Source organism: Oreochromis niloticus, linkage group LG3 (genome assembly GCF_001858045.2).
Source record: "Oreochromis niloticus isolate F11D_XX linkage group LG3, O_niloticus_UMD_NMBU, whole genome shotgun sequence".
NCBI lineage: Eukaryota > Metazoa > Chordata > Actinopteri > Cichliformes > Cichlidae > Oreochromis > Oreochromis niloticus.
The window spans coordinates 65,854,640-65,870,068 of record NC_031967.2 but is presented as its reverse complement, the minus strand read 5'-3'; the positions used below and the strand labels follow the sequence as shown (position 1 = coordinate 65,870,068).

The window sequence follows — 15,429 nt, the reverse complement described above, 5'->3', positions numbered from 1 at the left end:
TTTGCGCTATTAAAGTTGTGGAGTTGTATTTTGTCTCGCGTCATGTGTCACGGTCATGTGTCTAACCGTTTTTCCCCACTCGGCGACACACCCGCCGGGGGTCAAACTCTGGTAATTGGCGATTCTGTTCTCAGACATGTGAAGCTAGAGACACCGGCAACCATAGTCAATTGCCTTCCAGGGGCCAGAGCAGGCGACATTGAAGGAAATTTAAAACTGCTGGCTAAGGGTAAACGTAAATACAGTAAGATCATAATTCACGTCGGCAGTAATGACACCCGGTTACGCCAATCGGAGGTCACTAAAATCAATATTGAATCGGTGTGTAACTTTGCCAAAACAATGTCGGACTCTGTAGTTTTCTCTGGTCCCCTCCCCAATCAGACCAGGAGTGACATGTTTAGCCGCATGTTCTCCTTAAATTGCTGGCTGTCTGAGTGGTGTCCCAGAAACGATGTGGGCTTCATAGATAATTGGCAAACCTTCTGGAGGAAACCTGGTCTTGTTAGGAGAGACGGCATCCATCCCACTTTGGATGGAGCAGCTCTCATTTCTAGAAATATGGACCAATTTATTAAACTCCCCAAAGTATGACTATCCAGAGTTGGGACCAGGAAGCAGAGTTGCAGTCTTACACGCCTCTCTGCAGCTTCTCTCCTCCTGCTACCCCCCCAAAAACCCATCTCCATTGAGACTGTGTCAGCTCCCAAAATGACAAAAAACAAACCAAAAACCAGCAACAAACAACTTAAACATAGAAAATCACAAAGAAAGAACAATACAGAATCCACATCTGAACCAAAGAGTAAAACAATGAAATGTGGATTATTAAATATTAGGTCTCTCTCCTCCAAGTCTCTGTTAGTACATGACTTAATAATTGATCAACAAATCGATTTACTCTGCCTTACAGAAACCTGGTTGCAGCAGGATGATTATGTTAGTTTAAATGAATCAACACCCCCGAGTCATTCTAACTACCAGAAACCTCGAAGCACAGGCCGAGGGGGCGGTGTGGCAGCAATTTTTCACACCAGCCTATTAATTAACCAAAGACCAAGACAGACTTTTAATTCATTTGAAAGCCTGATGCTTAACCTCGTCCACCCCAGCTGTAAAACTCAGAAACCAGTCTTACTTGTTATCATATATCGTCCACCTGGGCCTTACACAGAGTTTCTCTCTGATTTCTCAGACTTTTTATCTGATTTAGTGCTCAGCTCAGATAAAATAATTATTGTGGGTGATTTTAACATCCATGTAGATGCTAAAAATGACAGCCTCAACATCGCATTTAATCTGTTATTAGACTCAATTGGCTTCTCTCAAAATGTAAAAGAACCCACCCACCACTTTAATCACACTCTAGATCTCATTTTAACATATGGCATAGAAACTGAACATTTAACAGTGTAGCATCCAGTCGAACTGAGAAGGCCAGAACTGATGGTTGTTGAATGACCTTTATTATTCCTTGCCGTGTATCAGACAACGAACCAACGTAAGAGCTAGACAAACAAATAAAACAATTACCATGTTATTTATGTAACACCATTTTAACCGCTCATTACGCTGGTCTAACCATTTTCTATTAAACTATACAATACACATTATGCACTTCCGATTGCTCAAATTAAATCATGTACATTACAAACCTTGTTCCCCTGTCGACTGTAACTAGAACCGTTTGTTTTTATACAATTTAACCATGTTTTCTCTCCCTTTTCTCCGTTAGCAGTAGTTTATCGTTTTCTTCCGTCCTTTTTGTACATCAAGCTAGTTACCGTTACAACATTCACTCCCGGTTACACCGGAAGTTACCAAAATAAAAGCACGAACGTTATATTACGTGTATATGAGCTAGCTTTACATATCCGCCGTTACACTCCCACCAAATTATTTGCTGTTCTAAACAAAATAAAACGCAAATAATTTCCAAACAGGTAACTTAACAATGATAATACCTTTGTATATGCAACAACTAATTTTCATTGCACTTTAACTTCTTAGAACATCTTACTTTTCACAACTTCACAACAGCAGAACCAACTTATGAACTGGGCGTTCTACTGTAGACATCTTATGTAAACGTTCACCCTTTTTACTAAGGTTTCTGTCTGCAAAGGTTACTTTGACTTTTCTCACAAGTCCGTCTTCATCTGTTATGATGTCCACAACTCTACCAAGTCTCCATTGGGATCGTGGCAGTATTTCTTCCTTGTCCATCACTATGTCACCTACTTGCATATTCCTTTTAGCAGCATGCCATCTCTGCCGAACCCTGATGTTGTGAAGATATTCTCTCTTCCATCTGCTCCAAAATTGCTCTGTTAGGTATTGTACCTGACGCCATTGCTTCCGAGCATACAGATCCTCTTTAACAAACTGTCCTGGAGGAGGCAAAGCTGTTGTGGTTTTCATAGTTAGTAGCTGATTTGGAGTTATTGGTTTCAAACTGTCTGGATCATTGAGATTGTCTGTCGTCAACGGGCGGCTGTTTACTATTGCAGCTGCTTCATAGAGAAAGGTTCTGAGCGATGAATCAGTGAGTCGTCTCTTTGCAAGAGCAAGTGTGGCGTTGAGGACATTTCTCACAGTCCGAATTTGTCGTTCCCATACTCCACCTGCGTGACTAGCATGGGGTGTGTTAAACACAAAATCACATTGTTTTTCAGACAGAAAGGTTGTCAGTTTTTCAGTGTCCATTTCGTTCAGTGCTGCGCACAGTTCATTTTTGGCACCTACAAAGTTAGTACCTCGATCACATTTTATTTGTCTGACAGAGCCTCTCAGAGCTATAAAGCACCTTAGTCCATTAATGAAACCGTCCGTAGTCAGGTCTTCTAACATTTCTACGTGTACTGCTCGTAAATAGAAACAAGTGAAAAGGAGAGCGTACCTTTTGTTTTCTTTTCTTGCTTGTTTGGTTAGGAACGGGCCGAAAACATCCATACCACAGTATGTGAAAGGCGGAGATTGTTCGACTCTTTCTGTGGGGAGATCTTTCATTTTTTGTCCTTCCACAGCTCTCCTTAGTCTCCGACATGTCACACACCGACGGATGTAGTCTGATACAGTTTGACTTAGCTTGGGAATCCAATAACCGCTGGACCGTATTTCGTTCATTGTGAAGCTCTTTCCTTGATGATTTATTCTTTCGTGACAGTGAGCGATTATGAGTTTTGTAATATGATGGTCTCTTGGAATGACAGTTGGATGTTTGAACGTGTTAGGAAGCGATGAGTGTTGTAGCCTTCCTCCCACCTTGAGCACATTGTCTTCGTCCAAGAAAGGATCCAAGTTGTACATTTTGTTGTTCTCATGTAGTGCCTTTCCTTTGCTTAATGTCTTTATCTCATCTGAAAATGTTAGTCCTTGTAAGTTTTTGATAATCACCGTTTCAGCGTTTTGCCTTTCAGTTACAGTGCTGAGTGACTTTGACTTGTCTCTGAGTAGGAAACGTTTGAGACGTGCTATGGCACTGACAGCGTGTGACCAGGATGAGAACTTTGTGAGACGGTCACAGAGACTTCGGTGTTCTGTAGTTTGGCTGTTGAGTGTTTGCACTTTTCTCACCTCTGGATCTCCCACCAAAAGTTCAATGGACTCTTTAGTTGGAAGATTTAACTTCTTTTCCCATAAGAATTGAGGGCCTGTGAGCCAGTTTGATGATAGCAGTTCCGCTACTGATGTGCCTCTTGATGCTATGTCAGCGGGGTTTTCACTTGTCGGCACATAGAACCATTGCTGTGGTGCAGTGTTGTTTCGTATTTTTTGCACTCTATTGGCAACGAATATGTGGAAGCGTCTTGCTTCATTACTAATGTACCCCAGCGTGACCTTTGAATCTGTCCAAAAGAACTCTTCCACATTGTCATAGAGTAGCTCTTCCTTTAGCATGCTGCTTACTGTGATTGATACTGCAGCTGCGGTCAACTCTAGCCTCGGAATTGTGGTGACCTTTGTTGGAGAGACTCGAGCTTTGCCCATTACAAAACTACAGTGTACCTCTTTGTTTTTGTTTATCAGTCTTAGGTAAGTGCATTGTCCATATCCTGTCGTACTTGCATCAGAAAAGTGGTGCAGTTCTCTTTTTACCACATCTCCAAACGATGCAGGAACATAACATCTGTTTATTTGTAACCTTTTCAAGTTGTGCAGATCTTCTTTCCAGCACTGCCATTGGGGGTTGAGATGTTCAGGGAGTGGATCATCCCAGTCTGTACCTTGGCGGCACATTTCCTGTAGGATTCTTTTGCCGTTGAGAACGTACGGAGCAATGAAACCCAGGGGGTCAAATATTGCTGCGACTGTGGACAGGATGCTGCGTCTGGTTGGGGGATGGTCCTTTACAGCTATGTTGAATGTAAAACAATCCTTTTCTACGTTCCAATACATACCGAGTGCTCTTTCTGTTTGTGATTCACTGAATGTCAAGTCCTTTGTTTTTGTGTCTGTTGCATGTTCTGAAGTAGGAATGTCTTTGAGTGCAACACTGTTGTTAGACACAAACTTATGTAACCTTAGTCCACCCTTGGCACATAGCTCACGTGCTTCTCTTGTGAGTTGTACAGCGTCTTTCACTGTCTCAACGCTTGTTACCCCGTCATCGACATAGAAGTCTCTGGTTATAAACTGTGCCGCTGCGGGGTACTTGGAGCTGTTCTCTTTGGCTAAGCGTTTAAATCCGTAATTTGCACAACCAGGTGACGAAACAGCGCCAAAGAGATGTACAGTCATTCGATAAGCTTGAGGTGGTTTGCTCATGTCTCCTCCTTTCCACCATAAAAAGCGCAAATAGTCGCGATCGTTTGTGTTGACTTTGAATTGATGGAACATCTTTTCAATGTCACACATTAGTGCCACCTGATGTTGTCGAAAGCGGACAAGCACGCCAGTCAAGTTGTTTATCATGTCAGGGCCATTTAGTAAATAGTCATTAAGACATGTGCCCTTGTGTCTGGCTGAACAATCGAACACCACACGTAGCCGTTCTGGTTTCTTTGGGTGATAGATGCCATGGTGCGGTATGTACCATGTCTCACCTTCAGGTCCGTTATCATCAGTCTCTTCGGCATCACCCCTTTGTATGATGTCATTCATATATGTGACGTAGTCCCCTTTGTATTTTTCATCGCGCATTAGTTTACGTTTAAGCTGATTGAGTCTGCTCTCAGCAAGTTGTCTGTTATCTGGCATTTGTGGCCTCTCTTTAAATGGCAATGGCATTTCATAATGTCCCTTTTCTGTTTGTGTTATGCCTTGTTCAAGTTTCTCAAGAAACCTGAGGTCGTCTTGAGACACCATCTTTTCGTTTATTTCGTTTTCTTTGAAGTCCATTTCTAGTGCACGTATTGCATCTGCAGGAGTACATGGAGGCATTTCTTTAACAGTTATTCTGTGGCAGAGACTCCTTGTAGTCTCAGATGCATTGCATGGCACTGAGTTGCCAACTATGCTCCATCCTAAATCAGTTTGGATGGCATATGGCTCATTGTCTTTGCCTAAGAGTACTTGTCTGGGCGCCAGAGCTTGGGAACAAGTATAACCAATCAGGAGACTCACCTCACAACTGAGGAGCGGTGGAATCTCATCTACAATGGACGACAAATGACTCCACAGTTTTGCCGTGTCACATGTTGGTATGTGTTCTCTATTTGCAGGTATGTAGTCCTTTGTGTAAGCAGTTGGGAGCCTTAGCACTGTTGCTGAATTGTAACCTCTCACTAGAAGATCACACACCTTTCCACTGCTTACTACTGCGTTTTTACCCATCATTGTGGTTAGTCTGAGTTTTACAGGGCACACGTTTGCTTGCAGTTTCTGTGTTACATCCTGATCTATAAAAACAGTGTCACTCTGTGTGTCTAGTAGCGCATAGACTAGTTTTTCCTTTTGTGGATTAGCAGCCGTTGAGACCCATACTGGGACTATCATGGACGTACTGACTGCGTGTTCTGCTCTAGCGACATTTAACGCCATGGCTGTTGCACTTTCAGGTGAGTTCCCTTGTGTTGCGTTGTCCATACTCACTTGATCTTGCATTTCTCTTTGCAGACTAATGCTGTAGTTCTCATCGTGAAGACAGGTCGGGTGTCTCTTAGAGCAGGTTTCGCAAGTGAGACGCCGTTTGCAGTCCTTAGCACCGTGACCTTGCTTTAAACAACCATAACAATGTTTATTATCCTTTACATGTTTCCTTTTCATTTCCAGGGTCATTTGCAGGAAGTTTGGGCACTTTATAAGTGGATGCGACTCTTGGCACAGTGTGCATGAAGAACTGTTGTATATTTTAGTCTTTGCATCTCGTTCAGTTGTGTTAATGTTGAATACACTTGCCTTGTTTCTTTTGACTTCTCTTGTGTTTCTTTTGTCATCATTTGTTTCCGTGGAGCGAAGTGCATGTATGGAAGTGACTGGGTTGCATGCTACTTCTGCTTCAAGTGAGAGAAAGGAGGCAAATTCACTGAAGCTGGGAAATTCGCCACCGTTCATGAGTATCTTTGTTACATGCCTGTTCCATCTTGTGTTTATCCAGTCTGGCAGTTTATGCAACAGTTTCTGATTTTCTTCACAGTCATTGAGTATTTGCAGTCCTTTCACATGAGGCATGGCAAGCATGCATGCATTCACAAAATCAGCAAAGTTCCTTAGCCCATCAGCATCTCTCGACTGTATTTTAGGCCAACCAGATAACTTCTCTCTAAATGCCCTTTGTAGCACAAATGGCTGTCCATACCTTTGGTTTAACCTTGCCCAAGCGTCGTTATACGCTTCTTCATCATTTCTGAAGAAAGTCCCTTCAAGGCACTTGCGAGCTGAGCCAGTTACATACCTTTTTAGATAGTACAGTTTATCTGCTGCTGACATGCCAGTTTGTTCAATAAGTGACATGAAAGTGGATTTCCATTCAATAAATTTTATTGGCTCACCACTAAACATTGTTGGTTCTGGCGTGGGGAGTCTGTTTATTCTTATGCTGTCTTGTACCGCCTGTGCAAGCTGGCTGACACTAGGAGGGGCTGTTGGCGCCGGTAAGGTGTATGATGGTACAGTGTGTTTGGGTGTATGCTCTGGGTTCACCCTTTCCGTCTTTACTGAATATGCATCATCAAGTTGCGATAACTCTCTGTTGTAGGCGTCCAACCTGGCGCGAGCGGCTTCCACTTCCCTTTCGGCTTTCAAGCGTTCCAGCTCTGATGTTTGAACTGCCATTTGCTTCTTATGCTCCTCTTCTAGAGCCTTTATCTTTTCCTTCTGTCTTTGTTCCTCTTGTACAATCTTGTACTCTGCTTCCTTTGCTGCTAGTTCTGCTGCTGCATCTGCTCGTTTTGAAGCAAGATGTGAGGCTGAAGACAGTTGGCTACGTTTCGATGCTGCAGTTGAACCATAAATGGATTGGGCATAATCATGTTCTAATAGTCTGCGTAGACGTTTTCTTTCATATTCTCCATCAAAATCTCCATCTACACCGCTTATTCTTTCCAGGATGACTTTCACAATGTCATGAGTAACTGCTTCACATGCATCGGTTTTTCTTCGTATGTCTGATGGAGGTGCAATGTGACTTCTCATTTCAGTGTACAACTTTAGCAGTTCATCTTTTCTTTGCTCTACATCATCTGCAAGATCTGCCATTTCTTTCTCTGAAATGTCCAACTTTAATCTTTCTCTTGTTTCTCGCACTCGTATTTTCCATTGTTCATAAAGAGTTAATAGTCTTTTTTCTTTTTTACTTATCTCTTCCTTCTGATAAGTTAGCATTTTTTCGGTTGGCACCTTGGCTCTTTCTGAACGCCTTGGAACCGCGGAGTCACTTTGAGTTTTATCTTGTGGCTCATTTGCTATTTGTTCTTTGCTTGAAAACTGTTCATTAATGTCTTCTTCTGAATCCTCCATTTTAACTTTATTTTCCTTATGCCTTTCACCGTTTTATTCTCTGACCTGCTTCTGCCATCTGCTGGACGTTGTGGGAATTGCCGTTAAACCTTGAGCCCTCGTGGTGTAGCAAAATGGCGGCGGTCAAGCTCTTACTGTAGCATCCAGTCGAACTGAGAAGGCCAGAACTGATGGTTGTTGAATGACCTTTATTATTCCTTGCCGTGTATCAGACAACGAACCAACGTAAGAGCTAGACAAACAAATAAAACAATTACCATGTTATTTATGTAACACCATTTTAACCGCTCATTACGCTGGTCTAACCATTTTCTATTAAACTATACAATACACATTATGCACTTCCGATTGCTCAAATTAAATCATGTACATTACAAACCTTGTTCCCCTGTCGACTGTAACTAGAACCGTTTGTTTTTATACAATTTAACCATGTTTTCTCTCCCTTTTCTCCGTTAGCAGTAGTTTATCGTTTTCTTCCGTCCTTTTTGTACATCAAGCTAGTTACCGTTACAACATTCACTCCCGGTTACACCGGAAGTTACCAAAATAAAAGCACGAACGTTATATTACGTGTATATGAGCTAGCTTTACATATCCGCCGTTACAAACAGTGTTTCCTGAAAACCCTCTGCTGTCTGATCATTTCCTGATAACATTTACATTTACAATAATTGATTACACAGCAATGGAGAGTAGACTTTATCAAAGTAGATGTCTTTCTGAAAGTGCTGTAACTAAGTTTAAGAATATAATCCACCCACTGTTATCATCTTCAATGCCCTGTACCAACATAGAGCAGAGCAGCTATCTGAACGCTACTCCAACAGAGGTTGATTATCTTGTTAATAATTTTACCTTCTCACTACGTACGACTCTGGATACTGTAGCTCCTGTGAAAACTAAGGCCTCAAATCCAAAGTCCCTGACTCCGTGGTATAATTCTCAAACACGTAGCCTAAAGCAGATAACTCGTAAGCTGGAGAGGAAATGGCGTCTCACAAATTTAGAGGATCATCATTTAGCCTGGAGAAATAGTTTGCTGCTTTATAAGAAAGCCCTCCGCAAAGCCAGAACATCTTACTATTTGTCACTGACTGAAGAAAATAAGAACAACCCCAGGTTTCTCTTCAGCACTGTAGCCAGGCTGACAAAAAGTCAGAGCTCTACTGAGCCAACCATCCCTTTAACGTTAACTAGTAATGACTTCATGAACTTCTTCACAAAAAAAATTTTTATCATTAGAGAAAAAATTACCAATAATCATCCCACAGATGTAATATCGTCTACAGCTACTTTTAGTACCATCGATGTTAAGTTAGACTCTTTTTCTCCAATTGATCTTTCTGAGTTAACTTCAATAATTAATTCCTCCAAACCATCAACGTGTCTTTTAGACCCCATTCCTACAAAACTGCTCAAAGAAGTCCTGCCATTAATTAATTCTTCGATCTTAAATATAATCAACCTATCTCTAATAATCGGCTATGTACCACAGGCCTTCAAGGTGGCTGTAGTTAAACCTTTACTCAAAAAGCCATCTCTAGACCCAGCTGTCTTAGCTAATTACAGGCCAATCTCCAACCTTCCTTTTATATCAAAAATCCTTGAAAGAGTAGTTGTCAAACAGCTAACAGATCATCTGCAGAGGAATGGCTTATTTGAAGAGTTTCAGTCAGGTTTCAGAGCTCATCACAGCACAGAAACAGCTTTAGTGAAGGTTACAAATGATCTTCTTATGGCCTCTGACAGTGGACTCATCTCTGTGCTTGTCCTGCTAGACCTTAGTGCTGCGTTTGATACTGTTGACCATAATATCCTATTAGAGCGATTAGAACATGCTGTAGGTATTACAGGTACTGCGCTGCAGTGGTTTGTATCATATCTATCTAATAGACTCCAATTTGTTCAAGTAAATGGAGAGTCCTCTTCACACACTAAGGTCAATTATGGTGTTCCACAGGGTTCAGTGCTAGGACCAATTCTATTTACATTATACATGCTTCCCCTAGGCAGCATCATTAGAAGACATAGCATAAATTTTCACTGCTATGCAGATGACGCGCAGCTCTATCTCTCCATGAAGCCAGGTAACACACACCAATTAGTTAAACTGCAGGAATGTCTTAAAGACATAAAGACCTGGATGGCCGCTAACTTTCTGCTTCTTAATTCAGATAAAACTGAGGTTATTGTACTCGGCCCTGAAAATCTTAGAAATATGGTATCTAACCAGATTCTTACTCTGGATGGCATTACCTTGGCCTCCAGTAATGCTGTGAGGAACCTTGGAGTCATTTTTGACCAGGACATGTCCTTTAACGCACATATTAAACAAATATGTAAGACTGCTTTCTTCCATTTGCGCAACATCTCTAAAATTAGAAATATCCTGTCTCAGAGTGACGCTGAAAAACTAGTTCATGCCTTCATTACTTCCAGGCTAGACTACTGTAATTCTTTATTATCAGGATGTCCTAAAAACTCCCTGAAAAGTCTTCAGCTAATCCAAAATGCTGCAGCAAGAGTACTGACAGGGACTAGGAAGAGAGAACATATTTCTCCTGTTTTGGCTTCCCTTCATTGGCTTCCTGTTAAATCCAGAATTGAATTCAAAATCCTGCTCCTCACATACAAGGTCTTAAATAATCAGGCCCCATCTTATCTTAATGACCTTGTGGTACCATATCACCCTATTAGAGCACTTCGCTCTCGCTCTGCAGGCCTACTTGCTGTTCCTAGAGTATTTAAAAGTAGAATGGGAGGGAGAGCCTTCAGTTTTCAGGCCCCTCTTCTGTGGAACCAGCTTCCAGTTTGGATTCGGGAGACAGACACTATCTCTACTTTCAAGATTAGGCTTCAAACTTTCCTTTTTGCTCAAGCATATAGTTAGGGCTGGACCAGGTGACCCTGAATCCTCCCTTAGTTATGCTGCAATAGACGTAGGCTGCCGGGGATTCCCATGATGCATTGAGTTTTTCCTTTCCAGCCACTCACTATGTGTTAATAGACCTCTCTGCATTGAATCATATCTGTTATTAATTTCTGTCTCTCTTCCACAGCATGTCTTTATCCTGTTTTCCTTCTCTCACCCCAACCGGTCGCAGCAGATGGCCCCGCCCCTCCCTGAGCCTGGTTCTGCCGGAGGTTTCTTCCTGTTAAAAGGGAGTTTTTCCTTCCCACTGTCACCAAAGTGCTTGCTCATAGGGGGTCATATGATTGTTGGGTTTTTCTCTGTATTTATTATTGTGCGCTCTACTGTACAATATAAAGCGCCTTGAGGCTACTTTTGTTGTGATTTGGCGCTATATAAATAAAATTGAATTGAATTGAATTGAATTGAATTATATCGTCAGTTATATCGTTATCGCAAATTTTCAAATATATATCGTGATAAATATTTTTGGCCATATCGCCCTGCTCCAGTCAGCATTACTGTTTAAGGTTAACTAACAAACCTGAAATTTGAAAACATACTAGTACTAGTAGTGAAAAGCACTTTGTAGTTTTCACCTGTGAAAGCTGCTGTATAAATAGAGTTTACTTACAGGATGATTCTGGATATGACTTTGATAAAAGCTGACACCCAGAAATGTTTAAGACACTCTGACATTTCCTGCTGCTATCAAACATTAAAATAAAATCTACTTTTTTTAAAGTGTTGATAAACATTTAATTAAATGTGGTTATGTTTTTAAGGGGCCGTCACACATTACACTGTTTATGTTATAAGAAAAGACTGATCACATATGTACTCACAGAGCTTTGTTGGAGGCTTTGACCACTGGCAGCAGCCTCAGAAGAGCCTCCTCTGAAGCAGAGTATTTCTTCAGGTCAAACACATCCAGATCTTTTTCTGATGACAGTAAGATAAAGACCAGAGCTGACCACTGAGCAGGAGACAGTTTATCTGTGGAGAGACATCCTGATCTCAGGGACTGTTGGATCTCCTCCACTAGAGAACGATCATTCAGTTCATAAAGACAGTGGAACAGATTGATGCTTTTCTCTGCAGACAGATTCTCACTGAGTTTCTTTTTAATATACCCAACTGTTTCCTGATTGGTCTGTGAGCTACTTCCTGTCTGTGTCAGCAGACCTCGTAGGAGAGTCTGATTGGTCTGCAGTGAAAGACCCAGGAGGAAGCGGAGGAACAAGTCCAGGTGTCCATTTGGACTCTGTAAGGCCTTGTTCACAGCACTCTGGTGGAGAGATAGTTTAAACCACCAGGAGGTTTTCTGTTGTTCCAGTAGATTGAGTCCAGAGTTGATGAAGGTCAGATGGACATGAAGAGCAGCCAGAAACTCCTGAACACTCAGATGGATGAAGCAGAACACCTTGTCCTGGTACAGTCCTCTCTCCTCTTTAAAGATCTGTGTGAACACTCCTGAGTACACTGAGGCTGCTCTGATATCGATGCCACACTCTGTCAGGTCTGATTCATAGAAGATCAGGTTTCCTTTCTGCAGCTGATCAAAAGCCAGTTTTCCCAGAGACTCAATCATCTTCCTGCTCTCTGGACTCCAGTGTGAATCTGTCTCAGCTCCTCCATCATACTTGACCTTCTTCACTTTGGCCTGAACCACCAGGAAGTGGATGTACATCTCAGTCAGGGTCTTGGGCAGCTGTCCTCCCTCTCTGGTTTCCAGCACATCCTCCAGAACTGTAGCAGTGATCCAGCAGAAGACTGGGATGTGGCACATGATGTGGAGACTTCGTGATGTCTTGATGTGGGAGATGATCCTGCTGGCCTGCTCCTCATCTCTGAATCTCTTTCTGAAGTACTCCTCCTTCTGTGGGTCAGTGAACCCTCTGACTTCTGTCACCATGTCAACACAATCAGGAGGGATCTGATTGGCTGCTGCAGGTCGTGTGGTTATCCAGAGGCGAGCTGAGGGAAGCAGTTTCCCCCTGATGAGGTTTATCAGCAGCACATCCACTGAGGTGGACTTTCTAGGGTCAGTTAGGATTGTAGTTTTGTGGAAGTCCAGAGGAAGTCGACACTCATCCAGACCATCAAAGATGAACACAACCTGGAAGTCTTCAACGCTGCAGATTCCTGCTTCTTTGGTTTCAGTAAAGAAGTGATGAACAAGTTCCACCAAGCTGAACTCTTCCTCTTTCAGCACATTCAGCTCTCTGAAAGTGAATGGAAATATGAACTGGATGTCCTGGTTGGCTTTGTCTTCAGCCCAGTCCAGAGTGTATTTCTGTGTTAAGACTGTTTTCCCAATGCCAGCCACTCCCTTTGTCAGCACTGTTCTGATTGGTTCATCTCTTCCAGGTGAGGCTTTAAAGATGTCTTCTTGTCTGATTGTTGTTTCTGGTCTGTGTGGTTTCCTGGATGCTGTTTCAATCTGTCTGACCTCATGTTCATCATTGACCTCTGCAGTCCTTCCCTCTGTGATGTAGAGCTCTGTGTAGATCTGATTCAGAAGGGTTGGGTTTCCTGCTTTAGCGATCCCCTCAAACACACACTCGAACTTCTTCAGGGTGGATTTAAGTTTACGATGACAAACTGCAGCTTGAAGTTCTGAATGAGAAGAAATATGTAGAATTTTATTTCAAAGTGGAAATAAACACTTAATTCCAAAAAGAATGAATCTTTAAAACATGTTGCTCCATCTCGTAAGACATTAATAAATGTTAATTTCATCCAGCAGCTTAAATCTTTAGATAAATTCTTTTACTGCTCTGCAGACGGTCAGCCATCTCCTCCTGCTTCATTCTCCTCAGGAAGTCCACTGTGATCTTCACAAATGCCTCTCTGCTGCTCCTCTGCTCATCATCCTCCCTCTGACTCTCTAAGCCTTCTGGGTAATCTGGACTCAGAACCTTCTGGATCTTCTTCAGCTCGTTCTTCACAAAAGTGATGATGTTGTCCTCCAGCAGCTGGAACAGAATATTTATGAATGAGCCAATCAGACTGAAATCATGGAGCCAAACATCAGCTCCATGTTGGACACACTGACAATCCACTGGTCTACAAAGAGCAGCATGGAGATGACTGTGAACAGAATAGATGTAAAAGTAGTTGTTGTACATGTACAGACCATAAATATGGAGTCCAGCTGTGTTTGATGCTGCTGGGCAGACTGACCACTGGGAACCTCTGAGCTCTGCTCGTCCACTCTGTGGAACAATCATAAAGAATTAGGTCAAGCACAGGATAAAGATCCAGTAGATTTCTGCTCAGATTAATTCATGTGAAGTTTGTCAAGCTTTAAACTCTCAGATTGTGAAAATATCAGGCATTTACAGTCTGTTTTTATGGAACCTCTTTCAGTGTTGATGGTTACAGAAGGTCAGAACAAAGTTTAAGATTTCAGTGATCTGAAAATAAAAATAAAAAATTATATTATATAAGCCTCTGGTGATTTTTAGTATGTTTATGTTTATGGATGTCCTTTCAGTCGTGATGTCAGGGATGATCTACTTTTCATCATCATCATTTTCATGTGCTGCAATGTCATGCACAAACACAAACTATTAGATCCTTAAGATCGAGCCTATGTCAAGATTGTGTCATTCTTTTGGTCCATTGGAGTGTGGTAAGCCATCAAACGCCCCTATTGGAAACTAAGAATATTACATGAAATTGCTTGTTTGGCCAAAAATGGGTAAATGATGTAATTTGGTAAAAAACATTAAAAACTACAAATTTCATGTGTTTAATTTAGAATGAAAGCAATTTTTCCTAAACTGCATGACTTAGTACTGTCAATAACAAGGAATCAAAAAAGGTGGTTATAATGGGTTTCAATTGGCCCGAAATGGCCATGATAGAGCCAAGAAGGCACAATTTGGTCTATAGTGTATATTATTGACATTATTAAGGAGCTGAAGTTAAAAGCTGACAAAAATATAGAGCCTTTGGAAGTTTCATTCCATTTGCATTAACAGGACAAAAATGGTTGAAAAAAGAGTGAAGTGGCCACAAATGGCAGGATAGAGGTTTAATTTGACTGGAATTACAGAATTACATTTATGTCAACAGCTCCATGGCAGAAAAAACAAAAGTCCATTAAATTACATACTAAATTAAATTAGATTCAATTAAAATACATGGCTTATGAGCCATAATGTATTTTGTGGGATACTATATAAATACAATACATGTATCGGTAATGAACCGTTCGATACAGTGCTTTCGGTTCGGTACGCATATGTATCGAACAATACAAAATTTTTAATTTATTTTATCAACTTTTCTTCTGACGATGCTGTCTGTGTTGAGAGCGCAGTGGATCTGCGTTGGACTTATCTGCCTAGGCTGCACTGTCGAGCGCAGATCCACTGAGCGCAGCGCAAGCTAGCGAGACAGAAGTTAAGCTCGCTGCAACATGGCAACTGCCTCAACGCTAGCCGAAATTGAATCTCCCCCACCCTCATTCAGATCTGGCGTTTGGAACTATTTTGGTTTTCATGTGAAGTATGACCCTGAAGGTAAGCGCGTCATGGACAAAAGTATGACAGTATGTCGGATGTGCCACGCAATGCTCAATTACATTGGTGGGAACTAGTGTGTTA

The 15,429-nt window shown here is 41.7% G+C and overlaps 1 protein-coding gene across 1 annotated transcript; it reads right to left on the bottom strand.

Moving 5' to 3' along the window:
• Positions 1 to 11,654: 11,654 nt before the first annotated feature.
• On the bottom strand, positions 11,655 to 13,794 carry LOC112846302 (protein NLRC3-like; the record flags this gene model as incomplete). The annotated part of the gene is made up of 2 exons (XM_025905778.1): positions 11,655 to 13,423; positions 13,590 to 13,794. Coding segments are annotated over 2 exons (1,974 nt in total), but the record flags the coding sequence as incomplete, so codon positions are not given.
• Between the last annotated feature and the right edge of the window lie 1,635 nt (positions 13,795 to 15,429).